The 16,196-nt window shown below is 49.4% G+C and overlaps 1 protein-coding gene across 2 annotated transcripts in view; it reads left to right on the top strand.

Moving 5' to 3' along the window:
• Positions 1 to 385: 385 nt before the first annotated feature.
• Igsf3 (immunoglobulin superfamily member 3) overlaps positions 386 to 16,196 on the top strand; it is a 94,081-nt gene continuing 78,270 nt past the window's right edge. Inside the window, exons 1-2 of one of the 2 annotated variants that reach the window (XM_075981782.1) lie at positions 386 to 534; positions 1,134 to 1,809. In XM_075981782.1, coding sequence (XP_075837897.1) covers positions 1,767 to 1,809 — 43 coding nt within the window. In that variant the 5' untranslated portion in view covers positions 386 to 534; positions 1,134 to 1,766. The remainder of the gene's footprint in view (positions 535 to 1,133; positions 1,810 to 16,196) is intronic. The other variant, XM_075981781.1, reaches the window with a different exon arrangement.

The raw sequence follows: 16,196 nt of genomic DNA, 5'->3' as shown, positions 1-16,196 counted from the left end.
GAGGTTAAGCAACCGGGGTTAAGGCCCCCAGCTAAGAAGTGGAGGCATCTGGGCAAGAGCCGAGGTTGTTTTCGGGGTCCAGATTCTGAACTAGAGTGAAACACAATGTGGGGGTTCACTACAAAACCAAATTTAAGTCTCCAGCAAAGCGCTTTGTTATTGTTTATCGGGCAAAAAACGCGACCCTAGAGCCTGGGGTTTGGTAAGGGGCCACGGTGCGCGAACCCGGGGTTAACTTTCCATCAGCTCAGACCAGGTGGTCCGCAGCTGCGCACCGGCTCAGCCTCGGAGCTCCGGGGCGGTGGGCGGGGCGAACCGGGGGCGTGTCCCTATGAGGCCACCGCCCTCGCCCCTGCTCGCCACGCCGGGAGCTGCGGGCCAGGCCGGAGCTGGAGGGCGGGGCCTGGGGCGGGGCGGGAGCTGGGCAGTTTGAGCCGCTGCGGGAGGCGAGGAGGAAGCTGCGCGTCTTGGGAGGCGTGCGGGACACGTACTGGCGGACTATCGGCCGCTGGGAGCTGCGGGACCCCGGGCGAGGTGAGCGCGGGCGGGCGCTGATTGGGTTTCAGGGGCTCGGGGAGCATGGCGTGGGGATCGGCGTCCCCCTCCGGGCCCAAGCCCCTTCCTCCGTTCAACCCAGCGTGCGCGGAGAGGGCTCGGCGGTCGGCGAGGGGAGCCCCGGGCCCCCTTCTTCTCGGTGCCTTTTCTTTGCCAGCGTCTCAGAACCAACCGCCGGGGAGGTAAAACAATAGCGGGCCACCTGGGACGCGGCGCGCCCCGGCTCCCACGGCCGGAGCCCCGAGTCGCGGCCCCGTGCCAGCCCCGTGGCGACCCGCGCTGCCGAGGGTGGGGCTGCCCGCCGCGCCCCGCTCCGTGGACCGCGACGGGAAAAGCCCGCGAGTGAGAGGCATTTGGTGAAAGTGTTTTGAGAACAATCATAATTGCCCTGCTCTGGGCGGGGAAACTGAGGCGTAGGGCACGGAAGGTAAGACTTGTACAAGGTCAGGATGCACACACGGGCTGCCCCTAGCCCTGGGAGGGGACCCGGGTGGCTCGGCCAACCCGGCGCTTCGGCCTCTCTTGGTTTTGCGGCGGTTGTGTTGGCCTTGGATAAACGTCTGCTGTGTTTGTTTTAGAAATCTGCCGGCTTTTGTGGGACCGCTCCCGGTCTACTGAATGCCAGCTTACTTCGTGTGCTTCTGGGAGGTTTGGGGGCAGGTGACAGCACCGTGACCTATCACCATGGATGGAGATGGACTTTTCAATGAAGAAACCCGAAGTGTCTTTACCAGTCAGGGTGCTTTGACTGGCCAAGGTTTTGACAAAACCTACCTAGTTCTCTCCGGGGGATCCGAATGAGAGATCTCAGACACCTTCACTGCGAAAGCCAAGGACATTTCTGTATAATCAACGGATGAAAGGGTTTTCGCAGACTCTCTTTCCAACCGTTTTCCTTGAGGATTAATCCACTAGAATCCACAGTTCCGGTGGAGACTGCAAGGCATACAATGTGGCAGAAGCCTAGAGCGCCTTTGGAATCACTCTGGACCCTGCCTTTTTAGCCTGGAGGACTCTTCTTGCCTCTGCCACTCCCCTCCCCTGCCCCCAACTCTCTCCTGCTGTCGTTGACTGGATCTCGTTTTCCCTGGTGAAGTTCTGTTTCCAAACTGTTCCCTGGAGCTATAAGTGGATTGGCAGTAATGAGAGATTAGGCGGTGGGAGAAGCACGGTGCCCTGTGCCGTGTCCTCTTCCTGCTGCGGCTGCCGAAATGAAGTGCTTTTTCCCAGTGCTGGGCTGTCTGGCTGTGCTGGGTAAGTGACTGCTGTTCAGTTCTATGGCTGCTGTGAAAGTTTAGCCTGCTCCCATTGCTAATTCCTTGTGGTTCTCTCCCATCAACACCGGGCTCTGGGGGACAACAAGGGGTAGCCAGAGTGTGACAGAGTGGATTCAAGTACCAAGAGGGTCCATTTCTGACCCAGGAAGAATGGTGGAATACGGGTTGTCCTTAAGCAGGAGTATTTACTGCCCTGGGCCTTTGGGTGAAGCCCCTGTGGCTTAGGGATTGGTGTGAGGGCTGAGGCTTCCAGGGTTTTCACTTTTGTGTTGGTCTATGTTGGTTCCAGGGAAGTTACAACATAATTCTCACCCTGTTGGGAGAGGTGGTTTGATGAATGACGGTGCCTTTTCTTTTTGTTGTTTTTGGAGGGGGAAGTGGGAGTGGGTGGGCTGGGGGTTGAAGGGAGGCTTTGTCTTGCCAAAGAAGTCTGTAGGCTAAATGTGTTTGAAGACACTAGCTTTGTGTCTCAGTACCAACTAAGCTCAGCTCATGGTCCTCATAGGAGGTGAAGCTGGGGACCTTGGAACTGCCCGCAAGGGGTACGTGAGGATTGGTTTTCATACCCTCAGAGGAAAGTCTGAAGGCTCAGAGTAGGAGGAAGAAACTGTGGTCTCAGAAGTGAGCCCTGGACGCCTCTCTTAAGGCTCTCATCTCCACTGTAGATTTCCCCACCCCCTTGTCCATCCTTGTGCTGCCTTGAGCACATCCCCACTGTGTATCTGCCAATGCGTCAGTTTATAATAAACTTGATAGCCGGCACCCAGCGCATTCCTTTACCAGATCTCAGACCTGGAGGATGGACACACCCCCTACCTCCTCGGTGTGACTGTACCCTCTGCATTCGGAGAGGTTGTCGGTGTTGGCCCTTTGCTTCTCTGTTCTAGGTGTCTTGAACTTACAGGATTTATGCCTGGAGATTGTCTCTGATATCTGTGCCCTTACAAAAGTTGACAGGTGTGTGGAATGAGGGTGGACTTTGGAGTTAGAGACTTGAATTCCCATCTCAGCCTCATCTTGATTGACATCTGAATCTCAATAAAACATCCTAAGTCTGCAATTAAGAGATGTAAGATGTCCTTAAAAAAATCTTGACTGCCTTGCACCGCGTTTGAAACTCATAATCAGTGTGTTCATTCGGTGGTGAATGAACTTGGGTACAGGCTGATGTCTTTAAGGCATCTTCCTAAAAAAAATCTTGAGAGTCGGGTAGCCACCACGGAGCAGCGACAGCAGATTCTCCTCCGGTGTGGGAGTGGAGTCTTCGGCTGAGCTGAGGAGCGAGTGTGTGAGTCCGGAAGTGCCAGCCCTTGCCTGCCTAGTGCACTTATGCACAGGCGTGCACACCTCTGGCTGGCCGAGAGTTTAGTCCCTTTGTGCTGTTGCTGGGATGCAGGATCCCCAGGTCTCCTGTGTGCTCAGGTACAGGAAAGCAAGCAGGTCGGTTTCCCTTGGCTGGTCTCTTTGACTGTGTTTATAGGTGTTGTGCGGGATCTGTCATTGTGTCTCAGCTTGAATCAGCAGTTAGTAATTCATGGAGACTGGAGGATACAAACAGCCCCACCCCCACTCCTGCCCCACTTCCCAGGCATATGGTTGTGGGGATGGATGGGTGGGACTCAGGACAGAAGGAGCCACCAATGGGAAAATGGAACTATGACATTAGTACCTTTCTTCCCTCCCTCCCTCCCTCCCTCCCTCCCTCCTTCCCTCCCTCCCTCCCTCCCTCACTCCCTCACTCCTTTCCTCCTTTTGAGCTGTTAAAGAGATGTGAGGCTCCCTGCCGGTCCCCCTGCTGTTCACTCTCCGGGTCCCTCTTTGGAAGGGAGCTGGGACCCTGGCACCCAGTGAGTGCTGCCATCTTCCCTCCACCCCAGCCCTAGTGTACAAAGAGGAGCCCTGGAGGAAGCTGAGTCTCCTGGTGGCTGTAAAAGGCACCTGGAGTGGGAGGCCGCATGTGTGTGAAAGTGGAGTTTGGAACTGTGGAGCTCTGTCTTAACCTGGGAGAAGCACACGTCAGTCTTCTTTCCTGCTGCCGCCTGGTGTGGTCCTCTCCGTGTGTCAGCATTCTTGCTGTGTAATGTGGATCAATGTGAATTTAAAACAGCAAAGAATCCAGTGGTTTGGAGCCTGTGTTGGACACACACCTAGAATAAAACTGAACAAAAGTTGAGCCAGGTTTAGTGCTTGTGAGACTGACAGAGGACCAGCTTCCAGAACTGGCGATCTGAGCTAGAAAATCCGTAACCAACTGTGCTGGGGACCGCAGGTGAACCTTGAGGTGTGTGACCTCCGGCCTGCACGTTTCTGCTCCAGTACTTTGCCAGAGTGTGGAGTTTGGTTCAGGGTCCTCTTATTTATTTATTTTGGTTTTTTGAGACAGGGTTTCTCTGTAGCTTTAAAGCCTGTCCTGGATGTTGCTCTGTAGACAAGGCTGGCCTCGAACTCACAGAGATCTGCCTGTCTCTGCCTTCTGAGTCCTGGGATTAAAGGTGTGTGCCACCACCGCCTGGCAGGTTTTTCTTTTATTGCCTGCTCAGGACACTGATAATGCAAGTGTCTGTCCCTATTCTTCTGACTGCCCAGTGTTCTGTTCTTTTGCTGTCCCCCATGGCTCTTCCAGTGTGCAGCCATTGGCTGCTACCACTGTTTCGTGTCCCTTCCAAAGGCATCTTAGGCCTGGTCTGGTGAACAGCAGCATCTCCGCTGACAGGAATGGATGGTGCCAGAGGGCCAGAAGATGCGGGGGGCTCATCTGAGTGTGAAGAAGAGGGGATGGGGTGGGAGAGATGGGGTGACTGGCATGTGCCTGGGCACAGCCTGTGTGAGTGACTGACATGGAAACCTGACAGTGGCATAAGAGAAGAAAGTAGGGGTTATGTCTTCTTAAAGGGGGAGAGGCCACTCTGGAAAGATGCATGTCGGCTGTAAACACAGAAAGCCTGGTTCAGTTTTGTGTACCTTGAAGACTTACACCTCCCAGACCATTGCAGGTACGATGAAGTAGCTTTGGAAGTGTTAGTGAGAAACGCGGGAGATGAGCCACTGGCGTGCACACAAAGCATCCGGAGGGTTGGTTAGCAGAGGGTTAGCGGGCATTGTGTTCTCCAGTGCACACACACACGATTCATAGGCTTTGGAAAGCCTTATGTTTGAGCAGGGTGGGATGAACTTCCACTTACTCACTTCCAGTTATTAGGGAGAGGCCAGAGGGTGCTTCCAAAAGAGATGGCAGGAAACTTTGATGTACTGATAGGCATGAACTCAGAGGCAGGAGCGTGGTGATCAAAGACAGAGGAGAAGGAGGGAGCAGATGACAGAGGAGGGGTTGACATCATTCAGGGGAGGGTTCTAAAGCAGGGAAGGGCATCGTGATTGATGGATGAGCCAGCACTACTGTTCTTACACTGTTGGAAGGGTGGTACCATCAGAGAAGGTGCTGGAGAAAGGGGTTCCTGTCGGGAGTACTGGCCTGGCCAGGACGCCTCTTTGGTAGTCTGCCTTCCATCAAAACAAAATGCCTGACATAACTAACCTAGAAAAAGTTCCTTTGGGCCTTACAGCTTTAGGGGTTGGCTCTATTGCTTTGGGGCAGAGAGCACATCATGGTGGCGAAGCAGTGGGCCAGGCAGAACCACTCACCTCATTGCCAGGGATGTAAAAGGAGGGGCAGGAACTGGGTCCTACTGTGCTTTTTAAGGGCATACTATCAGTGACCCAAAGACTTCCCATCAGGCCCCACCTCTGACCGATGCCATCTCTCAATACCGCCACCCTGTGGCCCAAACCTTTGGATGTAAAGGGGTCATTTACCATCCCAACAATAGCATCTTCAGACTGTAAAAGTGGTTTGAGTCACCTGTCTGTACCCAGGGCTGTGCTCTGCCCCTTTTGCTATACTGTCCATTGCAGCAGGGCTCCAGTTATTGCTATAGCAACAGTAATCCCAGCTCTGTAAACTCCAGTCCTGAGGTGAACCAAGCCTCAGTCCTCAAGGCCACCTCAGGCAATAGGTACCGTACATGGCATCCTTTCATCGATGGGGATGTTGAAGTCCAAGAAGGTGAAGTAACTTGCCTAAAATGGATTTCTGGCTAGGTTAATGTGTTGCCCAGTATTTGGGCCCCAGGCTCCTTCAGGCTTGTTTTCTGTGCATGGCATTTACTCTGAGTATTACCTCAGGGTCCAGTATGGCCATTCTGGCTCCGGCCGTCAGGAGGGAGGAAAGGATTAATGAAGGATTCGAGATGAATCTTGGACGTTAATGATACTTATTGGAAGGTATGAACATTTCTTCTCATTGGCCTGAACTTGGGCACAATGGCCATACTTAACTGCAAGAATATCTAGGAAGTGTGTGCATTCTAAGTGCAGGGGTCGTGCTTAAAACCTAGGCTTATATTGCCTTAAGGGGACGGCAGGCTTTGATGGACAAATATCGGCCTCTGCCATAGCCACAAACTTTTAAGTGGCAGAGTATGGCGCTGAAACCAGGACTGTCAGTTCCAAATCCAGGGTTCTGCTAGCAGACAAGCAGTCCCTTCTGAGAGTGAGGCCCAGACTCTGGCCAATAAGGAGCCTTATTGAGAAGACATGAGCTAGACGAACCAACAGTTGTTGCCGAGGAAGCAGCAGAAGCCAGCATATAATTACAGAGAGCATGTGTGGCGTTCGCAGTGAGTACTGTGTTTATAGGGTGTGCGCCAACACTTCCCGCAGTGCGGCCTTCAGTATGAAGGCTTAAGGATGGTCTCTACACGAGCCCCAGGACTGTTCTGGGCTTCCCACCAAGGAAGAAGCAATTCAGTTAATTTTTGGTGAGTGGCTTCAAAGGTGGGTATACACGTTTTAGTTGGGTTTGCTTTGCAATGCTGGCAGTGGACCCTGGGACCCATGGTACCCTAGGTACCTTAATTACCATTGAGCTATGTTCCCAGCCCTCACAAAGTAAATACTGGTTTCCTATTGGCTACCACGGCACAGTTGAAAGTGCGGAAGGCATTTTACTCTAGAAGGGCAGTTGTTCTCAGCCTGGGGGTCGTATATCAGATGTTTACCCTATGACTCATAAGACTAACAAAATGGCAGTTATGACGTAATAATGAAATAATTGTATGGTTGGGCATCACCGCCACATGAAGAATTGTATTACAGGGTTGCAGCATTCGGAAAGTTGAGAACCACCGGTCTAGGAAGAGCTGGAAGTAGTCAGGGTCTGGTTTTGAACCCAAGTGTTGCTGTTTGTGGCTTCAAGCCTTCAGTCTACCAAACGGGGGTTCTGGGTCTTCTCTGTTCCCTCGGTGAGTCCTTTTGGCAGTCTGGTAATCCTAAGCATAGCATTTAAAAATGCATAAATAAAAGGAAATCAATTCTATTGAAATAGAACTATCAAAATATTTAAAAAGAACTATGTGATCTAGTAGCATGCCTCTTTAATAACACATTAGCCCGGAAGCTCCTGATGTTGAATCCAGTAAGCATTAGTGTTGTGATAGAGATGGGCGTTGGGTATTTTGAGACTGCGTTGACTTCACTGATAAAGTGTGGTGATTTCTACTTGGAGAATCACTGATACTAGAAACATTTCTGGGGGAATCAAAGGTTCACTTAGAGGCTAATGAGAATAAAGGCGTGATTCCCCCTTCTTCAGGTTTACATACCTCCTAGATTCCCCCACAGACGACCAGGGTTCAATAGCAAGCCCAAAAAGTTGTGGCGGTTGGGGGAGAAACCTCAAATATTCCCTTTTTTATTTTCGTGACAGGGTCTCCCTGTATAACAGTCCTGGCTCTCCTGGAACTAGGTCTTGTAGACCAGGCTGGCCTTGAACTCACAGAGATCCTCCTGCCTCTGCCTCCCGAGTGCTGGGATTAAAGATGTGTGCCATTACCACTCTGCTCTGCTAGAAACTCGAATATTCTAATTCCTGAATGTTGGCTTTTCCAGTTAAGTAAGTTTAGATCACTTGCGTATGGACGCGTCCTTGAGGTTAAAGGCTCCAATGTGGTGTCTTTCCCAGTGTTTAGAGTGGACAGTGTGTGGAGGGGTGGGCAGCAGGCAGCAGTTACAGTGATGGGGCATGGGGGTGACATTTTAGGGACTGAGGAAATGACTCCGTGACCTGAAGTTGTAGTAGAATTTTCCAGTTTGGGTGGATGGTGCTAGAAAGAGGATTGTTGTAGACTGTAGTAAATTTGGGATTTGGACTTAGAATCCAGAGCTCAGTCTGCTCATATTCACCGGGGAACCTGACACTGGAGGAAGGGTTCCCGGAGAGAACTGTGGCCTGTGGTGCTTCCTGGCCGCGGGTGTGCCCCCCCCCCCCATGTTCAGCTTCCTTTGGGAGTCCCTCACTTCCACAAGCAGGCACCTGCTTCTTTTCCACTTCCCAGTGAAGTGAAGCATGGCTCTTGCTTGTAAAACGTTGATTTTTCAATTTAAGAAAATTTAGGGCACCTGTGTGTGAATGCCCCCTGATTTTCAAAGAAATGAGCAGTTACATAAAAATCCAGCTTGTAGTTGTCAAAATCACATGTTGCCAAATTCCCTCACCAAGAACCCTTTATTAAGTGACTAATTGTGAACCACAGAGGCAGGTACTCAACAAAGACCTTAGCAGCGGACCTCCCTTAACCCCAAAGTGGAGTTTGTTTTCATTGTTCAACTCCGCCTTCAGAAGGGCAGCACTCACAAAGCTGGAGTGTTTTCTCCGGTTTAGTTTTCAAGCAGTTGTCCACCCAGTCTCTCTGTTTTTATTTTTTAATTTTTGGGATCTATAATTATAGTAGCAAGGAGAGAATGATGAGCCTGGGGCCCTGCATGATCCTAGATCGAAGATTGAATTATGTTAGCTCTCCCTGGCGGAAGGTGGTCAGATGCATTTTAAAAAGGTTTATAATCCGGCTTTATACTAACGAGCGTTCAGGCGGAGTCTCTGCCCAGCCCTTTAATTAAGTTCACCAGATAGTGTCTTCTCTGCCATCCGGGTGAGGCTTTGCTGCACACACCCAGCTCTCTAGGACAGCGGTTCTCATCCTGTGGGTTGTGACACTTGGGGAGGGGGGTGTGAACAACTCTTTCATGGGGCCACATATCAGATATTTACATTACGATTCATAACAGTAAAGTAGCAATGGAATAGTTTATGGTTGGGGTCATCTCAGCGTGAGGAACTGTATTAAAGGGTCACAGCGTTAGGAGGATTGAGAACCACTGCTCTCGGGTGTGATAATCAAAGGCCACCAGAGAAACAAAAGGTAAACTGATAGAGAAACAGACTGGCCAATACTGATATTACACACTCTTCGAGGAGGGGTGTCTGTTGTTGAGGAGGCATGGAGCAAGAACAGCAAAGAGACTGCAGGTTAGGAAGACGTTGGAGAAGCTGGTCACTGGTCCATCTGCAAGTGCCTTCTGCTTTCAGGAGCAGCTTAAATTTTAGACATTTTTCTAAATGACATTTCTGGCAGGATTTGGGGACTTCTAGGAGGGCGGGGAAGATTGTCAGTGAGCCAGGTCCTCCTGGTTGGTAAGAATTGGAGCAGACAGTTGGTCTGAAAACTGGGTTTTGGGGTCAGAGACAGGTGGCAGAGAAAGTTGTCAGTGGGAATTCTGGAGGATCCCTGGGAGAAATGGTGGCTGAGCTCTCAGGCTCCCGAGGTGGAGGGATCCAGAGATAAAGATGGGAAGCTGCATGCCTGCTCTCAAAGTTCTCAGTTCTCTGTATTCATCTCCTGATAATCAGAGAAGCAGCAGCCCACACAGCTGGGGATCCAAAGAAGTCAGTGTCCCCCTCCTCCCCAGCCCCCAGTTTGCTGGTGCTCATTGTTCTCGTTATTACAACAGGGAGAAATGCCACCCAACTGATCCTGGTCATGCGTTCCTTCTGTGGTGCTTCTCTGCCGTTTGCCCAGGCTTGCCTTGAGTTGGTATTACTTTTGCTTACAGATCAGTTTTTGCCCATGACAGACACCATTGTCTGATACTCTATAGTGTTGTCTGCTGACATCCCTTGCGCTGGTGACCTCTGCTCCCCGCAGGGCCTGGGTCTAGAGGCAGGCTTCCAACCTCCACTTCTCAAGGGCCTGGTCTGGCATTCCCTGGTCCCCGAGAGCTACCCATTTTGAAAGCTTTTTCTCAGAGACACTGCCCATTAAGTCATAATTAGTGTGCCTTTCCTATGTGATAATCAGTACGATAGCTGACTTTCATATGCTCCTGCTGCCAGGCTTGTGCTGTGGGTTGCAAAAGTGGGTGAAGTCCACACACACCTGTGTGCTGGAGTGTTGGCACCTTGGTCCTGGTCTGGGGGTGGCAGCATTCTCAAGTGTTTTGACTTCTCCAAGGTGGTCAGCTTCCTGACCACAAGTGGCGGCTTGAGGCCACTGGGACCTCGGGTAACTCAGTGGTGTGTGTTCCTTGTTTACATTACTAACCTTGGCTGATTTAGCCAGGAAGCACTTTCAGTGGAGAGCTGGGAGGAGCATGGAGCTGAGCTTAGCACTCAGTGCTGCAGGTCAAGCTGCTCCTGCCCAGCCCCGCCCTGCCCCGCCCCGAGGACTCTCACACTGTTTGCTAAAAGACTTCTAGAGAATGTACACATTGTGTAATCAAAACACAGAGTCAGACTCCTTAAATACGTGTATTGTATCAGTCCAAAGAGAAAGCCAAGAGAGAAAGGGAAAAAAGACTTCCAGAGAATGAAATGTCACAGTCTCTTAGGTAGGCCTTGCCTACAGGAAATGTAGAGAGTTTTTTTTTTAATTTTTCTTTTAAGACAGCATTTGGTTTGAATGAAGTCATAATTTAAAGCAGTTAATAAAGTGCTGTAGGCTAGAGTATTCTATAACAGTAAGATGATGAGATACTGGTTTTAATTTAGATGATAGCGTATATTTACTTTATTATTTTTTAATTTTGAGGCTTTTGTTTTTTGGCAGATGTAGCAAGAGGACTGTCATAAGATCTATAGGAAGTAAGGCTGGGGACTGGCTCAGTGGAAAAGCGCCGGCTTTGCCAGCAGGGTGGCTGGATGTCATTCCTAACACTGAAAAAAAGAGAAAAGGGGAAAATAGAGATTCCAATGTGCAGACTCCTGTCTGTGCCTCACACCCCTTACTGATATATCTTCCTCATGATTAGTATATGGTCTCGCAGACACTTGTGCGTGGATACTCGGATGCACATCTTTCTGACGGAAATGGAGGCACACAGAACATTCTGTTCCGCGACATGGTTTTTAAGGGGTGATTTACCTCACTTCTTTTTTTCAGGCTTAATTTTATAGTCATATCAGAACTGATTTGCTTATTTTATAGCTAGCTGAAGCTGTAATTTGTAAAGTCACCGGGGAATCGTGAACTCATTCAGTAGCTATACAACAGAATAATTTCGTCTCCCCATCATCAGGCAACCAAGAGTCATAATAAAACCCTGGCCTTGAATGTTAGTGTATTTAATGAGGATAATTGACTTGTTTATTCTGAATATTTTCTCTGAGAAACACATAAATTGACAAATTAAGCTCATTCATGTTTTACTGACCAGCTTGTCACAATGTTGAAATTCTGTTAGATTATAAACGAAACCCATGGAGAATTTAAGGAGACAGCCATAAACGGTGGGGTTTGTGTCTGACTCAACCCGACATTCTTGTTTGTTCGTGGACTGGAAAAGAACTGAGTCTTCCATTTCCACGCAATTCCCCCAACTCACAGTGAAGGTAACTAGCCTGCAGGCTCAAGGGGGTGGAGCCACTCCAGGAAGACAACCTTCCTCTGCTGCCTGCAGTGCCAGTTACCCCCTCAGAGGATGGGTTTCTTCTCAGGCTCTTTGCTATGGCTTCCCAGAGCCTGGCCCACCTTTCTCTCCACTGCCTTTCCAAAGTAGCTGCTATTTGTGGAGATGGTTGTTGAATTCCCATCTCAGAGTGGAGACTCTTAGGCTGCAGTCTGACCTCCTGCGGCCCCTCCCCAGACCACCAGAGAAGCTCTTCTCTTAGAATCTACTTTAAGACTTCCCGAAACCTTTTATCCATTCACCCAGGAAATATTTGAGTGTCTACTCCAAGTGCTCATTGTTCTGTTATCTCAAATGCCTCGGAATTAAAAGTTAACGCCATGACCAACAGTCTAAGCATTCACCTGATAAGTATTTTTAATCTTTAATAAATAGGGGGATTAATTAAAAACCCTGATACAAAGGGTCTTTCTCCACCTCTCTCCCTCCCCCTCCCCCTCCCTCTCCTGTCCCTTAAGGTAAGTCTGTTTTCTGGCTGTCACTTTGACATCCTTTCTTTCTTTCTTTTTCTTTTTTTTTTAAATCCTCAGTTCTTTGATGGCTGTGGATTACTGATACCCAGGGCAGCCCATGACAAAGGACCTTTAGGGAAAGGATTTAGAGTATTGCCCATGTTGGGAGATGAAAGTAATAGATGGTACAGAGAAAATTCTTTCTGTTGAAAATATGCAGGTATCCTGAGCACTGGATTTGTGGGCTATTCCCATTGACTGCTGGGATGCTGTCTGGATACAAGGAATGACTGTCGTCATCGACTGTTGGAGATGCTGTCTGGATACAGGAATTGACTGTTGTCATTGCCAGCTGGGATGCTGTTATGAGGACTGACTGTTGTTATTGACTGTTGGGGATGCTGTCTGGATATAGGGATTGACTGTTGTTATTGACTGTTGGGGATGCTGTCTGGATATGGGGATTGACTGTTGTCTTTGACTGTTGGGGTTGCTGTCTGGATACAGGGGCCAGCTGTTATTGGCTTTTGGGATTGCTGTCTGGATACAGGGACTGACTGTTGCTATTGATTATTGGGGATGCTATCTGGATACGGGAATTGACTGTTGTCATTGCCTGCTGGGATGCTGTTCGGTTATGAGGACTGACTGTGGTTATTGACTGTTGGGGATGCTGTCTGGATATGAGGACTGACAGTTGTCATCGACTGTTGGGGATGCTGTCTGGATACGGGAATTGACTGTTGTCATTGCCTGCTGGGATGCTGTTATGAGGACTGACTGTTGTCATCGACTGTTGGGGATGCTGTCTGGATATAGGGATTGACTGTTGGGGATGCTGTCTGGATATAGGGATTGACTGTTGTCATCGACTGTTGGGGATGCTGTCTGGATACAGGGACCAGCTGTTATTGGCTTTGGGATTGCTGTCTGGATACAGGGACCGACTGTTGCTATTGATTATTGGGGATGCTATCTGGATATGGGGACTAACTGTTGTTATTGACTCTTGGGGATACTGTCTTTCTTGGGGAACTGGGAGTTTCACCTTTGACTCTGAATTTCTAGGAAACGAGAATAAGAGAAATAGAAAAAGGGCACACTTCCCATTGGATAGGAGATGGTGTCCACACCAGGCTTTCTCCTTGTATTGGGGTTTTGGTGATAAAGCTGATTGGTCTTCTTTGCCTTCCATTTGTCCTCTATCACCATGCGGGTTGACTTCTGTCAAGGAGTCCATAGCCCAGGCCACACCACTGCTGGGCCCCACCCTTACTAGGTATCCTACAGCCTTGGTGGTGACTCTGAGAAGGCATACCTCTACACTCTTCTGAGATCTTGTTGGCCTCCAGGGTAGCCAGGGACTTCTCCCTCCTCCAGTAATCTTTAAGTCTGCAGGTTCAAGCTGGTTATAAACTGTGCCTGGTGGACATGGCTGTGGTCCAGCGCAGGCAGCTGCTGCCCCTGAGAGCTCTGCACTAGCCCCGCTTTCTCGCTGTGAGCAGTGCTTGCCTGAGGCTGTTGGTTTTGTTTGGCAGTGATTCTGCCTTGGTCTGAGAATTCTGATGCGCAGATGCACGTATGCACTTGTTATTTGGGGAGGGGGGTGGTATTCCGCATCTGTTCCAGGCTTAGCCCCAAACTAGACAGCCCTTTCTGACTCTGCTTAGAGATGATTTGCTGAGCAGTTTTATATTGTCTTCTGGTGTTTGGGAATGAAACACTGCAGAGCGAACAGTCCTGTGGGCCTGTGGTATCGCACTGTTAAGACAAAGCAAGATCCTATTCGAGCACCCTGCTTGGCTCTTTTCCTGTCCCTCCCTGGGAAAGTGATGGTCTCTGGCTAGGAGACTAGAACAGTGGGCTTCTGGGAAGGAGAAGGCAGAACCGGAACTAATGTGTCTCTAGACTTGAATTTATTTTGAAAGAATCCCGGCAGATTTCCCGCGCAGTCTTCTTAATTATAGAGGTAAATTATTCTAGAGGTGAGGAAAAGGCTGGTGGTGGCCTTGTGGGAGGAGAGTGAAGGTGTGGTAGAAGGGCTGGAAAATTCCCCTAACATCGGCTCTGTTGTGCTTAGAACATCTCAGGAGATAAACTCTTTCCTCTCTTACCCCACCGCGGAGGGAAAATTCCCCTAACATCGGCTCTGCTGTGCTTAGAACATCTCAGGAGATAAACTCTTTCCTCTCTTACCCCACTGCGGAGGATCTGCAGTTTCCCATATTTGGCTTTTGGGGAGAACAGGGCCTCATTTGGGGATAGATCTCGCTTCCATCTCTGCTATCTGTGTTTGGCGGGGAAGGAGTGAATCCAGGAGCCTGGCGGTGCTGCTGAATACATGGTTCCTGTGCATCCTCCTTGTCACTGTCATTCAGCTCCCGTCCTGGAGCTGCTGCTGTGCCCATCAGGAATCCAACTCCTGTTTCCTTCTGCATATTTCCCCCTCTGCCAGTGTGTAAGCATTCAGCTTTAATCAAGGAGCCTTTTACTCTGTGATCTGTGGCAGGGATGACTGAAGTCACGGAGAGGATTTTAAGTAACTAATCTCTTAAGACATTCAAAACATAATCTCCCCAGCCCATGAGCGTCCTGCCTGCATCTGGGAGATTTGTAAGGGTTCTGCAGAGGAGGACGGATGGGCCCTGGTATTCTTTGGAAAGGCCTGGCGTCTTTCTAGCCGGCAGAAGGTTTTTGTGTGTCACTGGCAGAGGGACAAGGCCCTATGTTCATTTGCCATGTCAAGAGAATTCAGGATGCTCCGTGAATGTGACCAGTGTGTTACTAAGTCTCCACGCTGATACTCAGAACAATAAGAAGCCAAACTGGAGTAAAGATCTCATCCTGGCTCACTCATGATTCTGCACTGTGTGTCTGGAGCTGGCTCAGGGAGATGCTGTAAAACCCATCTGAGACCCGCTGCCCACAAATGAGATCGGGTTCGTTGAAACATCAGAGGTGTGGGTCTGACATTTCCATGCGCTTTGCTTCTGGTTTGGCTGTGACTTCACACGGATCTGTGTGCTGGACTAAATTGGATTACAGTGGCTCTTCAAGTTGTCGTGTATTGATTTCCTGCTTCTACCCACTTTGAATGTGAGCTCACGTGCCCACTACCAACGGTACCCTTTGGAAGTTTGGTAGGCACGATCCCAAGTGCAGCCTCAGTCATTTCTCTTGGTAGAATGATCAAATCCCTAACACTGTAGACTAATGAGGGAGATTAGTTAAATTAGTGAAATGCCTGAATTACCAAATATTTTTCAAGAAATTCACTGTTATTACTTGTAAGTAAATATTGTAACTCAGACTAGGCTAATGGAGAGCCTAATAAAGATCCTTGGGGGACCCGCTACAGGAGAGAAGGAAGAATGATTCGCAATTAGCAGACCCATTGTTGATGCAAATGGAGTTTCCGAAATACTAGATTGTGCCTGAGAACCGTTTGTTCTCCTAAGTATTTTAAATAGTCCCCGTGAAACTCCCGGATGCGGGTAGTTTACACGCTGTGTTAAGATCTGTGTTGTTAAGACCCTAGCTCAACCATATCGGCAGTATCAGAGATTGCACAGTTTTCTCCTCCAAATGCTCCCACACACCTGTATTTGTCTGTCATGATAGAAACCAACACGTTTAACGCATGTGTAATGTGCTTTTTGCGCTTGGCAGTGTGTGTGTGGAGGGGACTCAGCTGCCTGTGCTAGCCTATACAGCCCTAGCAGGCAATCAGCAAGGATGCCATTTTTAGACAAACAGTGAAGTCATGCCTAAGAGGATTGGTACCCTTGTCATTGCTGACGACCCTGAGGCTAAACTGCGGGTTACTTTTGTAGTGAATGATTTAACCTGGACTGTGCACCCCCATCCTTACAGAGAGGATGTTACCTGTTGTAGTGTCTCCAGACTCTTGCTCTTGCCGGCACAGGGTTGATACTAAGATGAACGCTATGATGTTACAGTTTCAAAGGTCAGAGAAAGAGCCAAGTGTCAGCAGGGCCATAGGGCTCAACCTAGTATTTGTTCAGTTGTATTGAAGGTTGAAGGCATGATCTAGGTGTGTCCAGCCTTTAGATATTGCAACGTGACCTTGTCATTTACAAAGGTGATGCCAAAA

The sequence above is a fragment of the Microtus pennsylvanicus genome, chromosome 7, assembly GCF_037038515.1.
Source record: "Microtus pennsylvanicus isolate mMicPen1 chromosome 7, mMicPen1.hap1, whole genome shotgun sequence".
Taxonomy (NCBI): domain Eukaryota; kingdom Metazoa; phylum Chordata; class Mammalia; order Rodentia; family Cricetidae; genus Microtus; species Microtus pennsylvanicus.
Note: the sequence above shows the minus strand (reverse complement) of the source record. Positions and strands in the feature narration are given on the sequence as shown.